Source organism: Corylus avellana, chromosome 10 (genome assembly GCF_965113065.1).
Source record: "Corylus avellana chromosome 10, dhCorAvel1.hap1.2, whole genome shotgun sequence".
NCBI lineage: Eukaryota > Viridiplantae > Streptophyta > Magnoliopsida > Fagales > Betulaceae > Corylus > Corylus avellana.
The window spans coordinates 16833101-16853712 of NC_142499.1; the positions used below are offsets into that span (position 1 = coordinate 16833101).

The following is a 20612-nucleotide window of genomic DNA, read 5'->3' on the forward strand; positions in this document are numbered from 1 at the left end:
TAAGACGTTATTTCCCATACATGGTTATAGCAAATACATCTCTAGGGACTAGGATATAATGAAGCCTAGGAAATTTCTGATGTTCGATTGCTTGTTGCTCAAAAAATAAACAGAACAACCTTAGATTTACTATTTCGGCCAAAAAAAAAAAAAATAGAACCTAATAATAACAATTATAAAATTGGTCACAAAGTGTACTAAAGCATATAGTCAAGTTAGTTTGGTCTCCGATAGGTAAATTAATCAGCTGAGACTACACTTAATGAAGCAGAGGTTGCTAGTTCGAATCTTATTCTCTCCTCTTACGCAAACATGTCAAAAGTTAGTTTGGTGTGAATTGACATTAATAAATATTTTCATATAAAACTCTTAAATGCTTTTATAATTATAAAAAAAAAAAAAAAAAAAATACCTAAATAAAGACAAACATATATAGCTATTATTAATCTTAAAAACATTCTAACGAAAAGGACATGGAAACTAGAAAAAGAAAAGACATCATAGGAATCTAAAATAATTCACTTGAAACTAAAAAACAAATGAAAATTCTTAGAGTCCATTTCATAATTCTGCCTTTGACTTTCCTTCTTTATATATATATATATATATATATATATAACTCTCCTTTATTTTTGATCTCATCTTGGTTATCTTGGTTGTCTAGTTCTTCTCCTAATATCATCTAAAATACAAAATATAAATATAAAATAAATAAATAAAAATAAGTGGTCCACGCGTGCCATTATTAGCTGTATGTGTGAAAGGAGGAGAGGGAGGGAGGGAGGGAGGGAGTGTGCGAGCGTGCTACGGCAGTCACGTGCGGCAAGGGTTATATATACGCATCAGCAGGACGCACTAGAGAGAGTAGTGGTGAAGCAAAAAGGTCCAAGTTGATACTCGCATGGATTTGTGACACATAGATAGGTTAGAAAGCAAAGAGACAGAGAAACAAGGAGGAGGGAGATTCTTCTCATTTTTTGTAAGCCAACGAGAAACAGAGTGAGAAAGCAGAGGAATACTAGGAACAGAGTATAACTAAATCAATGGAAGTAGAGACTGAAACGAGGCAATCAAAGTTCAGGAGCATTTGTGTCTTCTGTGGGAGTAGCCAAGGCAAGAAGAGTAGCTATCAGGATGCTGCCATTGAGCTTGGCAAGGAATTGGTATTAAATCACTCTTGTTTTTTTCCTTCTTTTAATGCTTTCTAAATTTCTTTGCTTTTGGGCTTTTTGTACCTCAGACAATACGGAATGTTGGTTTTCTGGGTTTGGGTTTTGTTCAAATTGTGTTTCTTACTACTTCTTTTGTGTACATGATATGGATTTCTTTGTTTAAAATTGCTATAACCTTTATCTTATTTGTTTATGCATTACTTTTAAAGGGGGGGTGCGCTCATTGTGTGTATAACTTGTTTGTAATTGTAACTTGGTTCCCTGGAGTTTTATATTTTCGAAATTTGGATTGATTTGTTTAATTTGAGACTTTCTTCTTTGTTGGATTTGTCTCTAGCATAATTTATTCACTTGCACTCTCGCTCTCTCTCTCTCTCTCCCTCACGCTCTCCCTCTTGTATGTCTTCATCAGGAAACTGGGCAACATTCAAAATATGCTCATTTTAGATAAGGAAAAGTTGTTCCATGTTTCAATTGCATATAATGGATACGTGGTTGTTTTCATTTGCCTCTCGGTCTTTTCTTTGATTTTTGCCTCAGTACCTGTTTCTGCTCCTTATACGGCTAGAAAGATGAGAGCTAAACGTACTAAAAGAGTACTGTTTTGTTGAATGAGCATGAAGAACTTTTTTTTTTTTTTTTTAATTTAATTTTTTTTTTTTTTTATCTCTCTCTCTCTCTCTCTCTCTCTCTCTCTCTGCAGTTTTCCCAAAGTTCAGTGTACTCCATAAAAATACTGTTTCTTAAATGGGTTCATCATGAATACATTTTTGAGCCCACACCCACATCAAAAATTCCCACTTTTTTGCTCAGTTAGTCTCTCTCTGCTGATTTGTTTATGATTTCTTGAAGGTCGCGAAGAACATTGATCTGGTCTATGGAGGGGGCAGCATAGGTCTAATGGGTTTGGTTTCACAAGCCGTTCATGATGGTGGTCGGCATGTTATTGGGTGAGTCTTTTCGTTTTTGTTTTGGTTTTTTTTTTTTTTTTTGCTCCATTCACAAATCTCAAATTAAAAAATAGGGATTATGGATTAAGCAACAAAATAAGTTAGCTGGTCTTTTGTTATTCTTGGTTTTGTTCTCCATTACAACTGATTTTTTGTCATGTAATTGTCTCTGTGCAGAGTTATTCCCAAGACGCTCATGCCTCGAGAGGTATGTCTGCTACAACCAGAAAAAATTAAATAAATAAAGTCTTGAACCTTTTCTTGTTTTTCTTAAAGGTCATATCTTTTTTACCAATTTTTTCTCTTCACCATGGTATGGGTTTCACTTTCACTTTAGACCCATGTTTATTTCCCTTCGACCTTACTCTTTTATTTCTTTTCAAATATTATGTTTTCGTATTTTGTTCTTAGCTACTTTCTTTAATCTTTTCATCCCTTATTTTGTCTTGTCTGACCTTTTTTCTTTTTTGTTTATTTCTTTTTTGTATGTCCTTATGTGTTATGTTACCTGTGGTTCTCATGAGTTTTTTTTTTACTGAACACTTAGTAATGGTATCCTTATCCATGATAATACTTCAGTTGTTGGCACTGCCCCCACCATTATGTATATTTCTGTCTCAGCTGTTCTCTCTGATTTCTTTTTTACTATTCAACTTTATATGATCAGTTTAGCAATGAATATTTCTTGTGTTTTTCTTCTTTGGATTTTTCTAAAATTCGAATTCTTTTTTTATCACCATTTGATGAGATATTAAAATCACTGGCTAGGGAGTCTCTGAGTTAAAAATTTTTGTTTTAAGTCCACCATTCCTGCAACTCTCATCATTGCTTTACTGCACAAAACTCCAAATCCCTCTCTCTCTCTCTTTCTCTCTCTCTCTCTCTCAAATTTGATTTCTATAATTTTTCTTTTTCCTGTGCCTTGTAACCTTTTGCAGTTAACTGGTGAAACAGTGGGGGAATTAAAGACAGTAGCAGATATGCACCAAAGGAAGGCAGAGATGGCTAAGCATTCAGATGCCTTTATTGCCTTACCAGGTTAGGATGATAAGCCCTTCAAAGTTATCACTTTAGAGTATGATTTTAAGGCAAATCCGGAAAACTTAATGACCTTCTTGGCTTCATTTTTACCAATTTTAGCATGGCAGATTTACAATATCTCTTGTTTTGATTCTTTTGAGAATTTTTGGAGTCCCTTTTCTTTGTTTGATCAGTTGCTACTTTCCACGCAAGAAACTGATGCTGAAATATGAAATGGAAGTGCTGCCGTCTCTAAGTCATACCATAAAAATTCCCATTAGGCATCTGATGCAGCTATTGCTGTTGATGCTACAGAACCTACCCAAATTTAGCTCTACCTAGAAAGTTGCAGCCTCTGTTGGTTATGTTTTATGAGTAAGAAACCTTAAGCATGATAGAAGGGTTAATCTTGATTTTTCCTCAACTTGCCATGTCCTACCAAAAAAGGAGCCGTGTTAAAGGGGGGAAGTGGGAAAGATTTCCGGAAGAATATGTCAAATTCTCGCGAGATTTTGCTATTTTGGTTGTTCTTTTATGTACTATATAGGGTATTGATAAATGCTGCCAAAGCAATTGGATGAAACCTAAATTATCGTAAGTTTCTCATCCTTCCCTCACAAATCCCAAGACCCATGATTCATTTCAAACCCCTCTTGACCCATCAACATCTTACACTGAAAATTATAGCTTCTGAGGAACCTGCTTTTGTGGTTAATATCCTTTTTATCCTCTAATCAGTCCCATAGCTACTGTACAAATGTTTATCTGCCATATACAGGGAAAAGGACACAAAGACACACTTTCACCAAATAGTTTTGCCAACTAGTACCTGAACCTAACATGGAATGATGCTCACCCCTTTAAGATTCTTTTCACTCCTAAGTTTGAAAATTCATCAGGTAAAACTTGAGAACATGCAGGGCATCATAGTAATTTACTAACTTGGAGACACCCCACCTTTTTTTAAAAAATTTTAATTTTATTTTTTTTGCTTTTCTCACCAAGCGGGGACACCTTATCCAAGAGAAAGGAAAAAAAAAAAAAAAAAAACCTTAGTACCATGATAGTTTGAGACCCATTGTGGCCTGCATGGGTTGGCAGAAGATTATGCCTCTGGTTTTACAAAGGATGAGAGCAATAAATAGTGATCAATAAGTACTATGTTTTGGGGTTATAAAAAGGTAAAGGCTTTTGTGGTCATACATGATGAGTAGGAGACCATGGCCACCAAAATCGAGCGAGTAAAAGTGATCTTTGAATATTCTTTAGTCAATATAAGTTGCACGAAACTTCAACTGAGCTGTTGAACACGGTATAAACAGTTCTTTTAACCTTTTGTATTGTTGATATATTTTTCTGGACCAGAGAAAGAAATGACCAATACCATAATTATTACCACTAACAATGTCAGGATTCTAGCTCTCTCTCTCTCTCTCTAAATAGTTATGTGGTATACTCTATTACATATATTAAATGATGTTGTTGTCCTCAAAATCATAGTGGGCACCAAATATGTTCAACGATATTGTTAAATCATCACTTAATTTAAAAAATTAAATTGATAGGAAAATGTGAATTTAAATATTTAATTAATACTTTCACACTCTCTCCAATAGGTGAGGCCCAACACGTGACATATTTAATTAAAATTAGAGGTGAATAGTGAAAATAATGTTCGAACTCAGAACATTTTATCTGATACCATGTTAAATTATTAATTAACAAAAAAGTTTAAGGTAATAAGAAGAGATAAATTTAATTATTTAATTAATACTTTAAGTACTTAGAATAATATGATTATTCCAAATGTAAGACATGGGCATTTTGTATTACAGTAGTTGATGTGGTGATTTGGAGTATAACCTTGGATTAATAAGGTTGATCTGATGTTCCATGTAGGTGGTTATGGGACTCTGGAAGAGCTACTTGAAGTGATCACCTGGGCTCAACTTGGAATTCATGATAAACCGGTAATTGACATTTCTGAATTTTCTGACTATGTTGACAGCTTAAATTCCTTTAATCTGTGGGAGTTTTACTGTTGCATTAACTTTCTTTTGCAACTTTTTTTGTTTTTGATTTTGTGTGTAGACTGTAGTTATTTATATCCATTTCCACAATTTGCAGGTGGGATTGCTGAATGTTGATGGATACTATAATTCGCTGCTGTCATTTATTGACAAAGCAGTGGAAGAAGGTTTTATTAGTCCCAGTGCCCGCCAAATAATTGTATCTGCGCCAACAGCAAAGGAGTTGGTGAAGAAATTGGAGGTACCTAATGCAAAGGCATCTTTTCCCAAGTATTTCTGTGTCAATTTGTTATATATATTATTCAAGCAAAAGTGATATGCACAGGAGTTTGAACATGCTATGTTCCCTCACTCTTGGTATAGTTAGGCAAACGAACAAAAACACTCATTTATTTCCCAATTTTTGAACTGATTATATTGCAAATACAGAAACTTTCTTGCTACACGTTGGTTTCTTTGATGAAATGCTTTATATTTCAGCACATTCACTTTCGTTACAATAGATTGAAAACAGAACTTTCTGTTTCTTAGAGTGGAATTGTTAATAGAGATAACTAGATGTCTTATGTTTTCTTGCTTATTGCTTCTTGTTTGTTCTAGGAATATGTCCCCTGTCATGAAGGAGTTGCTTCAAAGTCAAGCTGGGAGATGGAGCAGCTTGGCTACTCTCAGAACTTTGATATCTCGAGGTAATCTGGAGCTTACTACATTGAAGAGGAGGTGGAAGGATTTTGGAATTCGAAGAAGCCAATATGAAGAAACTCAATTTTCTGTCATGGGGAGGGAATTCTTTTTTGTTATCTTGTAAATTACTGCAATTGACCACAGTTTGTGAAGCTTCTGTATTCCCTTTTTTTGGAACGTTGATTTCCTTCCAAGTAGTTAAGAACTAAAGTCTTATGAACTTTCCCCTTCAAAATGTTGACTAATTTAAATGATCAAATTACTAAGCCTTCAACTCTTTATGTTTTCTTTTTTTTTTAATTTTCATTCCCCCCAAAAGAAAGTTGAAACTAAAGTATGCTGGAGTTAGGTAAAAGATGAGAATATGCTTGAGCTTGCATGGACATGTTGATGAAAACAAAATAAGAGAGAGAGAGAGAGAGAGGGCCAATGGTTTAACAAACATGTTCCACAACTTTGTTATCAAGTACCTGTTTGCTGGTGTGGTTATAGCTGGAGACAGCAGACAAGAACTCAACCAACGACAACTAACGGAAGGGTGCCAAGTGGTGTTGGTTGGAAGTCTGAAGAGAGGGCCCTCTTTTGGTCCCTTAGGGAAAGATGTATCTGCCGACAAATGGGACAATGACATGTGTTGCATAAGGCTACTTCTATAAAAAGTGATGATATATGATTGTCATACAATTAGAATGACGTGACATTGAAAATTAATATTTTTTTTTCTTTTACAAATGATTGATTTTTACTATCATATCATCAAGTTATATAGCAATTTATTAAATAATATGATAACCATTTTAGGTCACAGTTTGTTGTACCATTTTCTTGTACCAAGAGGAGGGCATTTGGTGGTTGAGGTGTCAATTCTTTTGAGTTTTGGTGGGTTTAAATTGGTTACAATGTGAAAGCTATTTGGGAAAGGTGCTTCTTGAAATGATGTTGAAACATGGGAGAGAGGGAATAAAAAAAAAAGAAACAACTTGAGTCGAGTCATTAAAACTCTTTTTGGGTTTGTCAAAAAAGTGGTAATTTGCTTTAAAGATGCCAAGGATTAGCGGTGAAGGAAGAATTATGGCATTGATCATATATATGAACAGACCCTGGAAATGACCTCTTTGGGTGAGGGCTTTTGAATGAAAGTCACATATATCAATTAACCAAAAGTCAAATGACAATCAACTATTACTGTTGATTAAGAAGTTGTCAGTTTGATTTTTTTTCTTTGGGTGAGAGAGAGAGAGAGAGAGAGAGAGATAAGGACAGACAGACAGACAGGCAGAAAATTGTGAATTCTAGTTGGTGAAGCCTGCAGGCTGCAGACACATTGCATAGGTTCACTGTTGAGCTAGGCCAAGCTTATGTTTATTGTCATATATAGTTAGAGGCCCAGAATGAACTCTAGCCCAACACCTGCCTGCATAGAAACTGTGCTTGTCTGAAATCTTGGCAGAGAAAAAAAAAAAAAAAAAGTGTTGATACTTGATAGAATGGACGTGGCTACTCTTCCCTTGTTCTGAGAAACCTAAAACCTTGTCCTCTTTTTATCCTTAAAAACAAACAATACGAAATAACTGAAAATGTGTGCATGTATGCTTACACACATTTGCCATCAATGATGAGCTCTTCTTTGCCATTGCCAGTCACAAGAAGTTCAGAATTTATTTGCACAAACACAAATTCATTCTTTATATGTAACATAAACTATAATCCTCTGCAAAAGTTGCAGGTCATTCTTTTAGGACTGACACTTTGTCCTTTGAAATTGAATTGAGGTCCAAATCAACTTATGATGTAAAATAAAATTCATTTCAGTAAGCTGTGATTTTTATGATATAATGATTCCATAAGCTTAACCACATATTATAGAGTAAGCTCTTGGGGTGAAATTTTGATTCATTGAAAACTAAGCAACTAAACTTTAGAAAAGTAGTTATTCTTGTGCAGAAGACAACATTATCACCAATAAACAAGATCATTAAACTAACTGCAACCAGAAATGAATCTGAGTGTACTGGTTTAAGGGAAATGTTACCATATTCTTAAAGAGGAACAAAATTCTTTACCAAGGGTCAGAAAGATATTAATCCAATACTAAACTCTCTAGAAAAGCTCCAATACATAACATTTAGCAGGAAAAAAATCAAAATCTCTGAAGGGCCTGACAGATCTAGACACTAAAAAGAGTTCTTACATTGAAGTCAAAGCAGAGGAAGCCGCGAATATATCGACTCTTGAGGCATAGCATGAATGCCACAAGAAGTCCTGACCCAGCTACTCCACTTTTTGGAGCATATGTTTCTTCCATAAACATTTATTCATAAATAGCTCACAAGCTTAGCAATGTCGTCATTTCAAGTAAATTAGAATAATTTAATAAATGGATCGACTTACAACCTAAATCCTAAACAACACAGCAATTTGATCATTGCCTACACCACAGATAAAAGAATGGCACTATGGCAGCTATCTGGCTTTCAACAAATAGAAAAAGAAGTTAAAATACAGGTACAAAAAAGATTTATATATCCAGTTAGTTGGACCTTCGAAATCCATATGAGCCACCTCACCATTTTCGTGTTCTTTTTTTGTCCATTCATTGATAATGCTGGTGCATTTAAATAGCAGAACTATGATTCTTTTGAATTGCAAGGCGGTGACCTTCTCCCAAAACCTAACTTTTTAGGAAGAATGCACCAACTTTTCTTTGTTTTAGCCAACTTGTGAAGTTCCCTCCTCATGCTTGAACACTCCTTTTCAAGCTCCAAAACACGTTCCTTCATGTTCTCAACACCCACTACTCTGTCTTGTACAAGGTCCACTTGACGCGACACATCATTTTTGGGAAGCTCAAGGCTTCCACTGGGATTTTGAGAGTTCTCAAGATTGTCAGAAACAAAAAACCAACCTGAAATTGATGTCCGGAGTCGAAGCTGTTCGAAGAAGAGAACTTGCACAATTACTCGAAGAGGTAGCCTCTCATTCTGGGCTGCATGGGTGCTGGCTTCCAGAGAGAGCTTCTGGCAGTTCATAAGTCGACAGAGTTGCTCCCTCTCAGAATCTGTTAGCCAAGGATGTGCCTGAAGTTATGAAATATTTGATTTTGTCAGCATTATCAAAACCAGACACCACTACCATATTTTTCAGTTATATACAGGACATTTTGAAAGCTTTAGTTGTCTTCTAAGGAAGGAATTATGGAATATTATATGCACCCTCTGTTAAAAGGGCTGTAAAACTCTTTTCTGGTGCCTGCATTTGGATTTTTAAGCTTCAAATGTACGTTGCTAACTCAAGGAATATATTATCTTCCAGAATGCTCTAGGTAAAATGGCTTACTGAGGTGGCCACATGTTTCTTATTATCCATGCAGTGTAGAGACATGTCAAGCAGGGGATTCTATCTTCATTTGTCAAACTAACTTGTTAGGCACGTGCCCAATGGTGGATGTAACGTTGATACGGCCATAATCATAACATGTTGCTTTGAGATGTCAGGTGGAAAATAAGTGATGCTAAAACAATCAAAGTCTTTGCTAAGTGAACGTGTAAAGAACTTGTCAACAAAATGTCTGATAATTTTAGTAATTTCAAGATTACAGTTGAATTTTGGTCCCAGTAAAGTTGATCAGAGACCAAATTTCATATATATGAGACAGTTCAATAATTAAGGATTGTCTTACCTTCAGGTATATATCAATTGCATGATAAATGCCATCTTCAAGTGGCCGGGCATAATCAGGGATAACAGCAGCCAGCGCCTGAAACTTTGGCAACTTCAAATTAACATCTGGTGCCACCTCAGCAAGATATCCATCCAGCAGACCAGACACCATAGTAATAGGTGTCAGAGCATCTGTCCCACTCATCAATTGGCCCTCTTCAATTATGCTTGGAGAAGAAGGTGCAGGTGCCTGATTTAGTGACATGAAATGATCAACAATCCTCTGAACACAGTCTATATCATACAGGGTTTCTATTGAGTAACCCATATTTGGTATGAGAAGATCTACAAGCACAGCTTGGTCCAACTGGGTTCCAACCCTTTTCTCCAAATTTTCTCTGCATGAGGAACTTGCATGTAAGATCATAGCCGTGCGGAGTAGCCTAAGCAGAAACTTGGTGGATATGACTCCCTTCTTATTAGGAAGCAGCCCTACAATCTCTTCAAGTAGAGTCCTTTGATCTGCCTCTGAATTGGTACAAATGGTTGGCCCTGGATTGACATTATTTGCATCATTGAAGCTTGATTGCCTATTCATCAAGGGAAGATACCTCCTAGCATAGTATATGAGGGAAGCAGCAATATTCTCAGGCTTCATGCCTTTTGATTGCACAGCTAAAATCAGCCGTTTATATAGGGGCAAGCTAAGAAATGAGACATCCTCAAACCACCAATCATCCCCAAGAGGGTTTGGCTTATTTTCAGAAGATATACCATTCCACATGACACTGCCTGCTGCGTTCCGCTTGCTACTGGATCCAGATACAGTCCAATTGAATAAGTTTGGGTCTGCACAGCAAGCTTTCATGGCCAAGGAATCTAGGCATCTTGAAATAATGTGGAGCTCTTCTGCATATGATTGAACTTCTTCACATGTTTCAAGAGCTTTTATGGTGTCCGTCCAATCACCGAAAACTTCATTAAAGAAGCCTTCTGTTTGTGAGATTAGGTTTACTTCTCCATAATCTTCAGTCATTAGGAGATACTCTGCTGCACATCTAAGGCTGACTGCATTCAAAGCACTGAGCTCTATTTTAACACCATAGCAAAATTTGGCTATAAGCTCAAATGCTTTAGCTCCACCAGGCACATAATGAAGCTGCAAAAGACACCCTGATCCATCCTCACAGGAAAACTCTTCAATAAGCTTTCCTAACAGCCCGCTTCTAGAAAGCAATGGAAACTGTAGAAGATGCCAAAATGGGGAGGAAAATTTAGGATTCAGAATAAATAATAATCTGAGCTGAAATGATGAAGACAAATTAATAAGAAACAGAGAAAGCATAAAAAAATCAAGCAAAAGATACACTCATGTATACTTGTAACTGTTATTTCTGATAGGGAATTGGCACATCTTCAAGTAAAGACCATTACATAACATCTCAACTTAAAATCTTAACCTTTTTAATATCTATTCAATATGGGATTTAACCTTTTTATACTCAACAACATTCAAAATCAAACATAAGCATATAAAATGCACCTTGTGGAGATGAAAAGACATCTCTCCAACTTCAATGGTGACATCGCTGGGAAGCCCACTGGTGCAGTACCTGAAAGGAAAAAAATCAAGAAAAATTCATCAACCAAAACAAATTCTTTCTAGATGGGCTTAAGCCCTTCCAATATATTTAAGATTGTTCTGTCATTGTGTCAGTCAGATGAGCAAAAAGCAGCTGAATGTGGCAGAGACTCCTCCAATTGAACTGTTTTTACAAAATTTCAATAATTAATCAGCAAACCACAATACCTCATTGTATCTTGGGGAACTCTCTCTCTCTCTCTCTCTCTCTCTCTCTCTATATATATATATATATATATATATATATATATATTCTCCTCATGGGATGTCTTATATAACAAAGTTTGATCAGATTTCAAAACGACATAATTGTAGAATAGGAATTATGAATGCTTACCAAGCTTGACCTTCGAGATGAAATGCTTCGGATTTAGAACCCAGCCTCATGCATGCCATGTATTGTGATTCTCCTGAAATGGGCAAAGCTTAGAATCACGAAAAAACATGAAGATCAACTCTGGGATGACGAAGAAGAAGACAGAAGGAAGAAAACGTCATCGTACAGACGAACATGGCATGCTTTGAAATCTGGTAGATCTTGAGATAGAGAGAGAGGTGGCGAGTCTAAAGCAAGAAGTGCGGGCAGTTGTAGGGGCAGTGGGTACGTGTGGAGTTGTGCTTTGAGGCTGCTGGTGCTGCCTTCTTCGTCTCCTTCACTCTCCCTACTTGCGGAGTCGACATGTTAACATGTTGTTCAAGGGAAAAAACAAAACAGAATCCATCTAACGCTGATTTTTGTGCTTAATTTTCGTAATGATAATGATAATATCGTTTCATCGTCTTGAATTGGGGCTCTACAATTCCCATTTATTCACATGATTACCAGTTACCTCACCCGCTATTGTCGTTTGACAGTTTCAGCCTACTTTTTCACGTTGGAGTCGTCCAAATAAAATTAGATTAGTTAATTATAACTCTATTTATTTAAATAAATGGGCCACACCCGTTAATCCTAATCCACTAATTTTGGTTAGGTTTCTGTTAGATTCGCAGGTCATATTAAAAATTGTCAGATCTAAATATTGTGTGTCAAAGCATGAGAATAAGATTATAGAAATTAACCATAACTCAGCTAATTTAATTAAATGATTTAGACCATCAACCTTAACTCTCTAATTTTATGTAAAATTTGTGTCTAAGTTCACAAATTTTAAAATTTCCAAACCTATTTTCAACTCCCATCAAATTTCGTAGTCAAATTCCCTGTAGCACTATTTTAAAATTGTTAGTCCTTGTAGTCAAATTCCGTTAAAACACTTAACGGATTTCGTTAATGTGCCACATCAACACCATTAAAATGATGACATATATCACTATTAATAAAAATTAAAAAAAATGTTAAAAATATAATTATCTAAAACTAAAAAAAATTTTAAAAAATTTTTTTTTTAAAAAAAGGGGGTGGACCCCAAATTGGGTGGCTGCATGGCGACCTCAGTCACCTCTGGGGTTGGCTTGCTGTGTACCCCCTTCCCTCTATTTTTTTTTTTTTTTTTAATTAAATTTTTAGTTTTTTAGTTTTATATAATTATATTTTTAACATATTTTTTTATTTTTTTTATTGAGTGTCGTCATTTTATTCGTACTGACGTGACAGACTAATAGAATCTATTAAGTGTTTTGACAAAATTTAACTGCATTAATTAAATTATTATTTTAATCTATTTCAAATATTTTTAAAATATTTTTTATACAGCATAAAGCGATTTATAATTGAAACCAATCATGGAGTGATTTGTTGGGTTGGTGAAAGACATGGCATCTTGGGTCTAGCACCAGGAAGGCAGGAACCTTGCTCTTTACACAAACAGATACTAGGATTGGTCCAAGCCTTCCTGTGTGTGTTTTTTTTTTTTTTTTTTTTGTGAAGAAACGAACGAGGTCCAATCTCGTAACGGGCTTTTGAGGCCGTCAAATTTGGGTTAAAAGTGAATGTACAAATATAGGCCATCTGTCTTCGGCTGATCCGTTTGAATGAAACGGAATGTTCACGGCAACAAGGCTGAGACCAAAACTCAAATACAATTAAAGTTTGAAGTTATATATATATATATATATATATATATATATATATAGCTGGATTGAGATCCCCGCAATAGTGTGAAAATTGCCAACCAATTTTTTTGAAATCATGACCATCCATTTTCATTTGACAATTACCATTTCGTCCCATGTCCCACTTAATATAAAATAATAAAATATTATTATTTTTTAAAAAATAAATATAAAATTAAATAATAAAAAATAAAAATAATTATTAAAAAATATGAGGAGGCCGAACCATCCCCTAGGGCCATGTGGCCGGCTCGGCCACCCCCAACTGGCGCATGGGGCGGCTGAAGCCACCTCCAAGGCTAAACTGGGGTGGCATATATTTTTAATAATTATTTTTATTTTTTATTATTTGATTTTATATTTATTTTTTAAAAAATAATAATATTTTATTATTTTATATTGAGTGGGACACGTGGCGAAATGGTAGCTGTTGGATGAAAATTGATGGTAAGGATTTCAAAAAAAAATTGGTGGGCAATTTTTCCACTATTGCCGGGAATCTCAATCCACATATAGCTCACTTGCATGGAAGATTTGAAGCCCAAAAATTTGTTTTCACGCTAACAAAAGGGTTATGTAAGTTGGGTTGTGTAAAGTCAATCCAACAAGACTTGTTTATCAAATAGATCAAACGAGTCGTGTTATATACTGTTACCCCCTTATTTAAATTGATAGTGTTAGGTTTGAAAGCTTTGACCCTTAACGAGTTGATTGGTTGGTCGACCCAACACATATGTATCAAACATTTTTACTTAAATGATTTTTTAGTTGTTCAACTTATTATTTTGATAACCAACTTAAAACATACATCGATGTTACAAAAAATAAAAATAAATACATTGTTGACATGCCTTATAGAGAAGAATTTGCAACCACTCAAATGGATTGGATAGCTTGTTAATCCATTAGTTTATTCATTGGTAACACTAGCATTGATCTTGCTTGTTTTAACTGCTGCGGTTGAAAAATCTTTTTTAATAATGAATATTGGTAAAAATCGATTACAAATCGAATAACAGCTCAATGGATAAATGATTATTTGGTTGCGTATATTGAAAATGATATATTCAAGACTGCTAGTAATGAAAAAATCACGCAAGGATGTCAAAATATGAAAACTCTCCAATAACAACCAAATAAATTAGCGCAAGGTGTGAAAAAATAATTTACTAGCTACATTTTTCATTAATATTTGTGGAATTGTTAATTTATTTCTTTAATTATATTTTTTAGTATTTTCATCCAACTATCGTTCAACTATATTTAATCTTAATTACCTTTGCAATTATTGGGTTAGGAGCTTCACGGTAGTGACCGGTGATAAGACGACGAAAGGAGAGAGAAGGAAAGAGAGGCGGCCGCGGCCCATGAAGATGTGAGACAATTGGTATAAAAGAAATGTAAGTGTTCTTATTTTTGTTTTTGTTTTTAATTGATATGACAAATTTTAAACCATTTATTTTAAATGGTTAGTGGAGAGTAAAGGCATGACTAAGTATTCCTAAGAACCATTTAAAACCATGATAAGACTTGAACACCTCCACTTTGTCCCATCATTTATTTTCAAATTTGTTATTATTATTTGTATTAAATTTGCTATAAGCAAAATCTTGAACGTTTCAGATAAGTATTGCATACATATTACGTGTTTATATCCCCGACAATTTCATACCCGAACTGACTATCACGTCTTTCGCATCGGCAAGTGGGATCTCGGCATCTCCTATCATTTTTTTTAAAAAAAAAAATTTTTTAATGCTATTAAAAAAACATATAAGAAACACGTTCTATTGAAAAAAAAAATATGACATAATGCGGTTTCTCCTAATATTTTCTTAGTGTTCTCCTAGCTTTACGTAAATATTATTTTTTGCTTTTTTTTTTTAGAGACCAGTGGAGTAATTTTTTTTTTTTTTTGGTTTTTTAGGAAACAATATTCACGTAGGACTATGAAAATACCATAATACCTAAACCCTAACATTTCTCTTAAAAAATATGTATTTCTCAAATGCTAAGAGATACATGTCATTTTATTAAACCCGTTTGTATGAATTAGCTAATTTATGTCCGTAACATACCACATTTTTAATGTAAAACATTTTTCAAAATGTTCAATACAAGAAACGGCTTGAATTTCTTAATTTGAAAATTTACAATTTAATAAAAAAAAATTATAAGAAATTCTAATCCATTTAATACTGTATTGAAATTTATATAAAATATTTATTCAAATTAAGAGAAATAATATAAGGTTGAAAACTTAATACAAAACAAATGACTAGAGTTCCCTGGGCAGTGCGGGTGGACCATCCCCTGCCCAAGAGTTGTACGGTTTATGTATAGATTGGTCCACGCCAGGTCAGACCGTGGGCATGACAACACAATAAAAAGACTCTCCAGCAGGAGGGTAACGTAGGGACAGAGATTTGGATATCAGTCCAAGGTGTGGCCCATCTACATGGGCCCACGTGTCGCAGTTGTATTCACATTTGATGGACCGCGTGACGTCATCCTCCATCAGATCTGAAACACGTGGAGATTCTTGTGTCAGTAACTTAACCTCCCAGGGGCAATGCCCATGCTGCTACTGCTTGCGGTTGTTGTCTTGTAGCTGTCAAAGCTAACGTGTGCCAGTTGGAGATCTCCCAAAAAAAAAAAAAAAACCCCTCACCGGTTCGTTCGGTTCAGTACCAGTCTCAGCCAATCAGGCTTCGCCACGCCAACATTACGACTCTCAGCTAAAGCAGTAAATTGAAAGTTCACTGTAGAGAGATAGAGAGAGAGCAGAGGTTGAACCGAACACGGATTCACTTGCATGACCAGAGCAACTGACAGAGTGGTCGTGACGACAGCCACAGTTTGGTCGCTTGTCTGGTTCCGGATTAATGGTTGGGTCCAATTTCGCTAATCAATGGGCTTTATCCGGCTGCAATAGTGGGCAAGGGTACAGCGGGGTTTTGGCCCATACCCATTCAATGTAATTAACACCTTCCGCACCTTTCTTTTTTCTTTTTGATAAATTAAATACAATTCCCCATAAAACTACGTTCGTGTCTCACTTGCTTCCACAAATTTTAATTAATACTATTTTCATATTTTTGGTGTCAATTTGCTTCCTCTATTCCATGCAACCATTGAGTTAAGTTTGACAGGAAAGTATATACAATTACGACAAAAATTTCCTCCAAAAAAATATATTTCAACCAATTTAAAATAGTTTCAAATGTTTAAAGACATTTAAAACGCGCATTAAATTTTTAGGGTTATTAATAGCAGTTTATTAATTTAGACTAATATTTTAAATGTTTATAAATACTTTGTACTATTTTAAATGAGTTGAAAGATATTTCCTCCAAACGAATTTGAAGGAAATTTGTGTCCATAAAATTATTAAAATTATTTTAACAAGTATTTTTTATTTTACATTTTTCAGTTATAAAATGTCATATCTTGGATTTTGAAACAGGCATTTAAATCATTCATATATTTTTCCGTCCAGGGGTGATTAACTGGGGTCATGCATGCGGCTGTGTTCGGCAAAGAGCGGGACAGGACTTGACTCAAAAAAATTTTTTAAAAAAATATTTTTAAAATCAATTATAGCATTCTTACGTTTTACATCACATCAATCACTTTTTATTATTATTTAAATAAAAAAAATAGCTAAAATTTTTTTTTTTTTTCACTTTTTTATACAAAATATTTTTCCTTTTCTCCCTCATATTAACCAAATCTGTTATAATTACCAAACACAGCCGCAAATTCCTCTTTATAATAATATTCCTACACATTTAACAGCAATTGACGAACGCATAAACCCAGGTAAATTTAAGAAGATTTTTGACAGAAAGGCTTGATTGCATATCCTGACTACCCATTAATTCAATTACTTTTTGCATGTTTTTACCCTGTTCACTCATCTTAAATGTCAGGCAACAAGAATTTCATACCATGTATTTACCCTGTTCTGCATTCATGCGCCACAAAAACATTTACGGCCAACAAGAATTACTTTTCTTAAATGTTGCAATTTTTGTTAGACTACGGACCTATGCTGGCCAGTTGGATAAGAACCCATAAAAATTTATGGTTGACAATTTGTGACACAGTATGCAATTAAACACAAAATTAGCGAGTTAAGGTTGATAAGTAATTTAATACATTTGTAATGATTAAAGAAAAACGTTAGTTACATCTACACTTTTACTCAAAAATATTAGTCAATTTGAAACTTTTTTAGAATCACTTATAAAGCCCAGTTTTACATAGTAAACTTAGCACTCATGAATGTCTTTACAAACTACTCACTTTATGTGGGCAACTTTATTTTCTAATACAAAATCGAAGTATTAAAGATTAACATATATAGTCTTATACTTGCTAATATCTCAATATAAACCAAACCCGACATATGAATACAAATTACCGCTCTTATTAAAACTGCTACTCAACCAAGAAAGGGACCGTGGGGTTTGTTCAATATGCACATTGTACAAATCAATCTTGCAAACTCAAATAATAATAATTTTTTTTTTTTTTTTTTTAAATGTTGCTTGTTATGGTATTTAGCAATGATGCTTTTTATGTTGGTGGGTTAAGTGTGTGTCGTGTGTGGGTTTGGAGCAATAGAGCGAGGGACAAGAGCTAACCGTTTTGGCAAGTAGTATAGGGGATTGTGAATTATAAGGATACTCCATTGGGGAAGAAAGGTGTTGTTGATGCTTCTTTGCTCCAACCACCCCTCATTCCATCACCCTGTAGGGTCTCTATATATGTCGTGGGTTAACATGTCTCTTTCTACGGCTATGTAATGTAGCTTTATAATCTGACGTAGTAGTAGTGCAAGGTTCACGATAACTCCATAACACTTCTCATTTCCAATTAACGACATTTTTGAGACAAAAATTTATGGATGGTTCGATATTAGACACTTACGTGTGTTTACTATCTGACATGAAACCGTGTCTGAAAAGTACTACTACGGGCCAGCAAAGGAGCTAGTGAACAGCTTGAGAAACAAGTTAATACTGCAGGACAAAGCATGGGGACCATGAGGAAAAAGGCACGGGCTAGGTTAAGCTGGGGATATATACAATCAACTCATGACTTAAGTTTGGTGTTGGTGGCAGAGTGTTTAATTCTGTCCCTCTATGCAGACAACAATGAAAAGGAGCTGTAGCTAGACGTGTGTTGTTGGTTGCTGGTTAATTTTCATCATTTTGGTAAACATGAAAATGTATTTAATTAGTAATTTATCATCACCATTCCAACTAATTATTAATACCGATGGAAATTGTGACCAGGGTAGTCCCATGCCCTGACATGCTGTTTTGACAGCATAACTGTTATAAGGATGCTGCTCACAAACCCAACCTAACCTAACCTTGCAAGACATGCCCATTTCATTTTTCTGTAAACAAGTTCATTCAAAGGTCATGATTCTATTTTTTAGCTTCGTCGGCTTAGCGAACCTTAGGCACGTGGTGAGAGCTTATATGAGATTTATTTGTTAGGACAACTTAAAATTATTTAGTCAAGATGAGTGTGAATCTCAACTCATTTCGAAACCTTGTTTTGAGCCGGAAGTATATTGCTTCAACTTCCCCCTAACAACAAAAACGTCAACAAACCAAACCAAGCTTAGCTTCAAATACTTTAATAGCTTAACTTTGCAAGTCCGCAGATGAAGTTAACTTGGCCTAGTTTTGCTGTCTCAAAAGGGTTGTAGTACTTTCAAAGTTTAGCTTTGGCAAATCATTTAACCCCAAGTGTTAAAATCATTGTTTTATAAGTTTAAGTTAATAAAAAATAATAAATTTAATTATTATTATTATTATAACACACACCCACTTGAACTCTCGGTCAATAAAATATTAAATTAAAAAGAAAAGTGAATTAGGAGCCAAGATTGTGCCGTGGGGGTGACATAATTAAATGATAAGTAGAGAGTTGAAAAAAGAAAAAGAAAAAAAAGAAAAAACATAATTGGATGAACCGGAGTTTCACTTTCAAATAGGGACCGGTTCAAACTCTAGCTGTGTTTTGTTTATAATGTTATTAAATGGGGGAAAAGTATAAGTTTGGATGTGGGGAATTTGATGGTTATGGCGTCTCTGAAAAGGGTGTAAAAACGGTAGGAATTCAACCAGAAGTGGAAATTCTTTTTTGGGGGTGGGTGGGGCCCATTCTAACTTACTCTGAACTAATACCCAGTGGCACTTTGTGGGGCCAGAGGGGGTGGCGCTTTATTACAGTACACGCTCTAGGGGAGCGCGTGGCTTGTATCTTCGCTCGAGGAAGGTTGCGTTTCAGTTTTCATTTGCGGGGGTCAAGAATTTCAAGACTGACTCACTGCAATTAAATAACAGGAAAAGGTCACCACAGGGGGGTTTCCCGTAACCCCCTTCAAACCCAAAAACAATCCCCACGCGCCTACCTGTTGTCGCATTGGTTTCTGTTGGAGTTAGGTGAAATACCTACGTGTAATACATTTTAAGGGCGGCTATTCCTTTATGGGTTACATACTTTTTATTCGAGTGATTTAACACTTTATTTGCACCCACTTTAATTTTATTTTGTATCGTAAATAGTACTTTTGTCAAAAAAAAAAAAAAAAATTGACAAAAATTCACTTTATCCAAATAAATAAAAAATGTGGTAAGGAGTAATATTAAAAAATAATTTAAAAAAGAAAAGGAGTGGCCGACCACTCCATTTTAGCCAAGGGGATGGCTCTAGCCACTCCAAGGCCATTTGGGCAACGGTGGTTTTGGCCACCCCACTGCGCAAGGAACTCTAAAAGATAGAATAAATGAATAAATGTTTAACTATATGATTGCATCGCATAACATGGTACACCAATACGAGCAGTATACATAGGCATACTATATGAGCTTCACTCTATTGTCAAAAGATGTTTATGGTTTATAAAGACCTTGGATCTAATGGTTGTTTGTAACTGGCTCAATCATGCTTAAATGGTAGGTTACTACAAGACAAATATCATTAATAGCATGTGTCACTTGAGGTGGGACTCGGTCAAACTGCTAAAAGGCAGACAGTAGAGTACAAAATTCGGAGCATCGGTATTGTATTACAGGTCTTTTGGTACAGCGCCAACCCTACCAGGGTTAAGAGCTTGGATAAACCATACGGTGGATAAGTATGACTTGTTATGAAACATTATTTATTTGCATTAAAAATAATGGTGATTGTTGCTGGGATTATATTCATGTCTCTGTAAGCTAAAACTACATTTTTATGGTATAATAACAAAGGTAACACATATCATTTGTGAAAACCCATGTTTATTATATTCCAATATGTAAAATGTAACTCATAAGCTCATTGTGTACTCACTATAATATTTATTTACTAAGTCATAGATTTACAGAATTTT

The 20612-nt window shown here is 35.0% G+C and overlaps 2 protein-coding genes across 2 annotated transcripts; one reads left to right on the top strand and one right to left on the bottom strand.

The window, feature by feature from the left end:
• Window positions 1–850: 850 nt before the first annotated feature.
• LOC132191982 (cytokinin riboside 5'-monophosphate phosphoribohydrolase LOG3) lies at window positions 851–6142 on the top strand. Its single transcript, XM_059607151.2, has 7 exons — window positions 851–1163; window positions 2025–2122; window positions 2300–2330; window positions 3061–3160; window positions 5042–5112; window positions 5270–5413; window positions 5773–6142. Exons 1-7 carry the CDS (start codon window positions 1044–1046, stop codon window positions 5863–5865), a joined length of 657 nt encoding a protein of 218 aa, XP_059463134.1. The 5' UTR covers window positions 851–1043; the 3' UTR covers window positions 5866–6142.
• Window positions 6143–8101: 1959 nt separating this feature from the next.
• Window positions 8102–11915, bottom strand: LOC132161759 (Phototropic-responsive NPH3 family protein). Its single transcript, XM_059571941.2, has 4 exons — window positions 11496–11915; window positions 11060–11129; window positions 9536–10759; window positions 8102–8933 (listed from the first exon to the last, which is right to left on the bottom strand). Exons 1-4 carry the CDS (start codon window positions 11552–11554, stop codon window positions 8484–8486), a joined length of 1803 nt encoding a protein of 600 aa, XP_059427924.2. The 5' UTR covers window positions 11555–11915; the 3' UTR covers window positions 8102–8483.
• Window positions 11916–20612: the final 8697 nt, after the last annotated feature.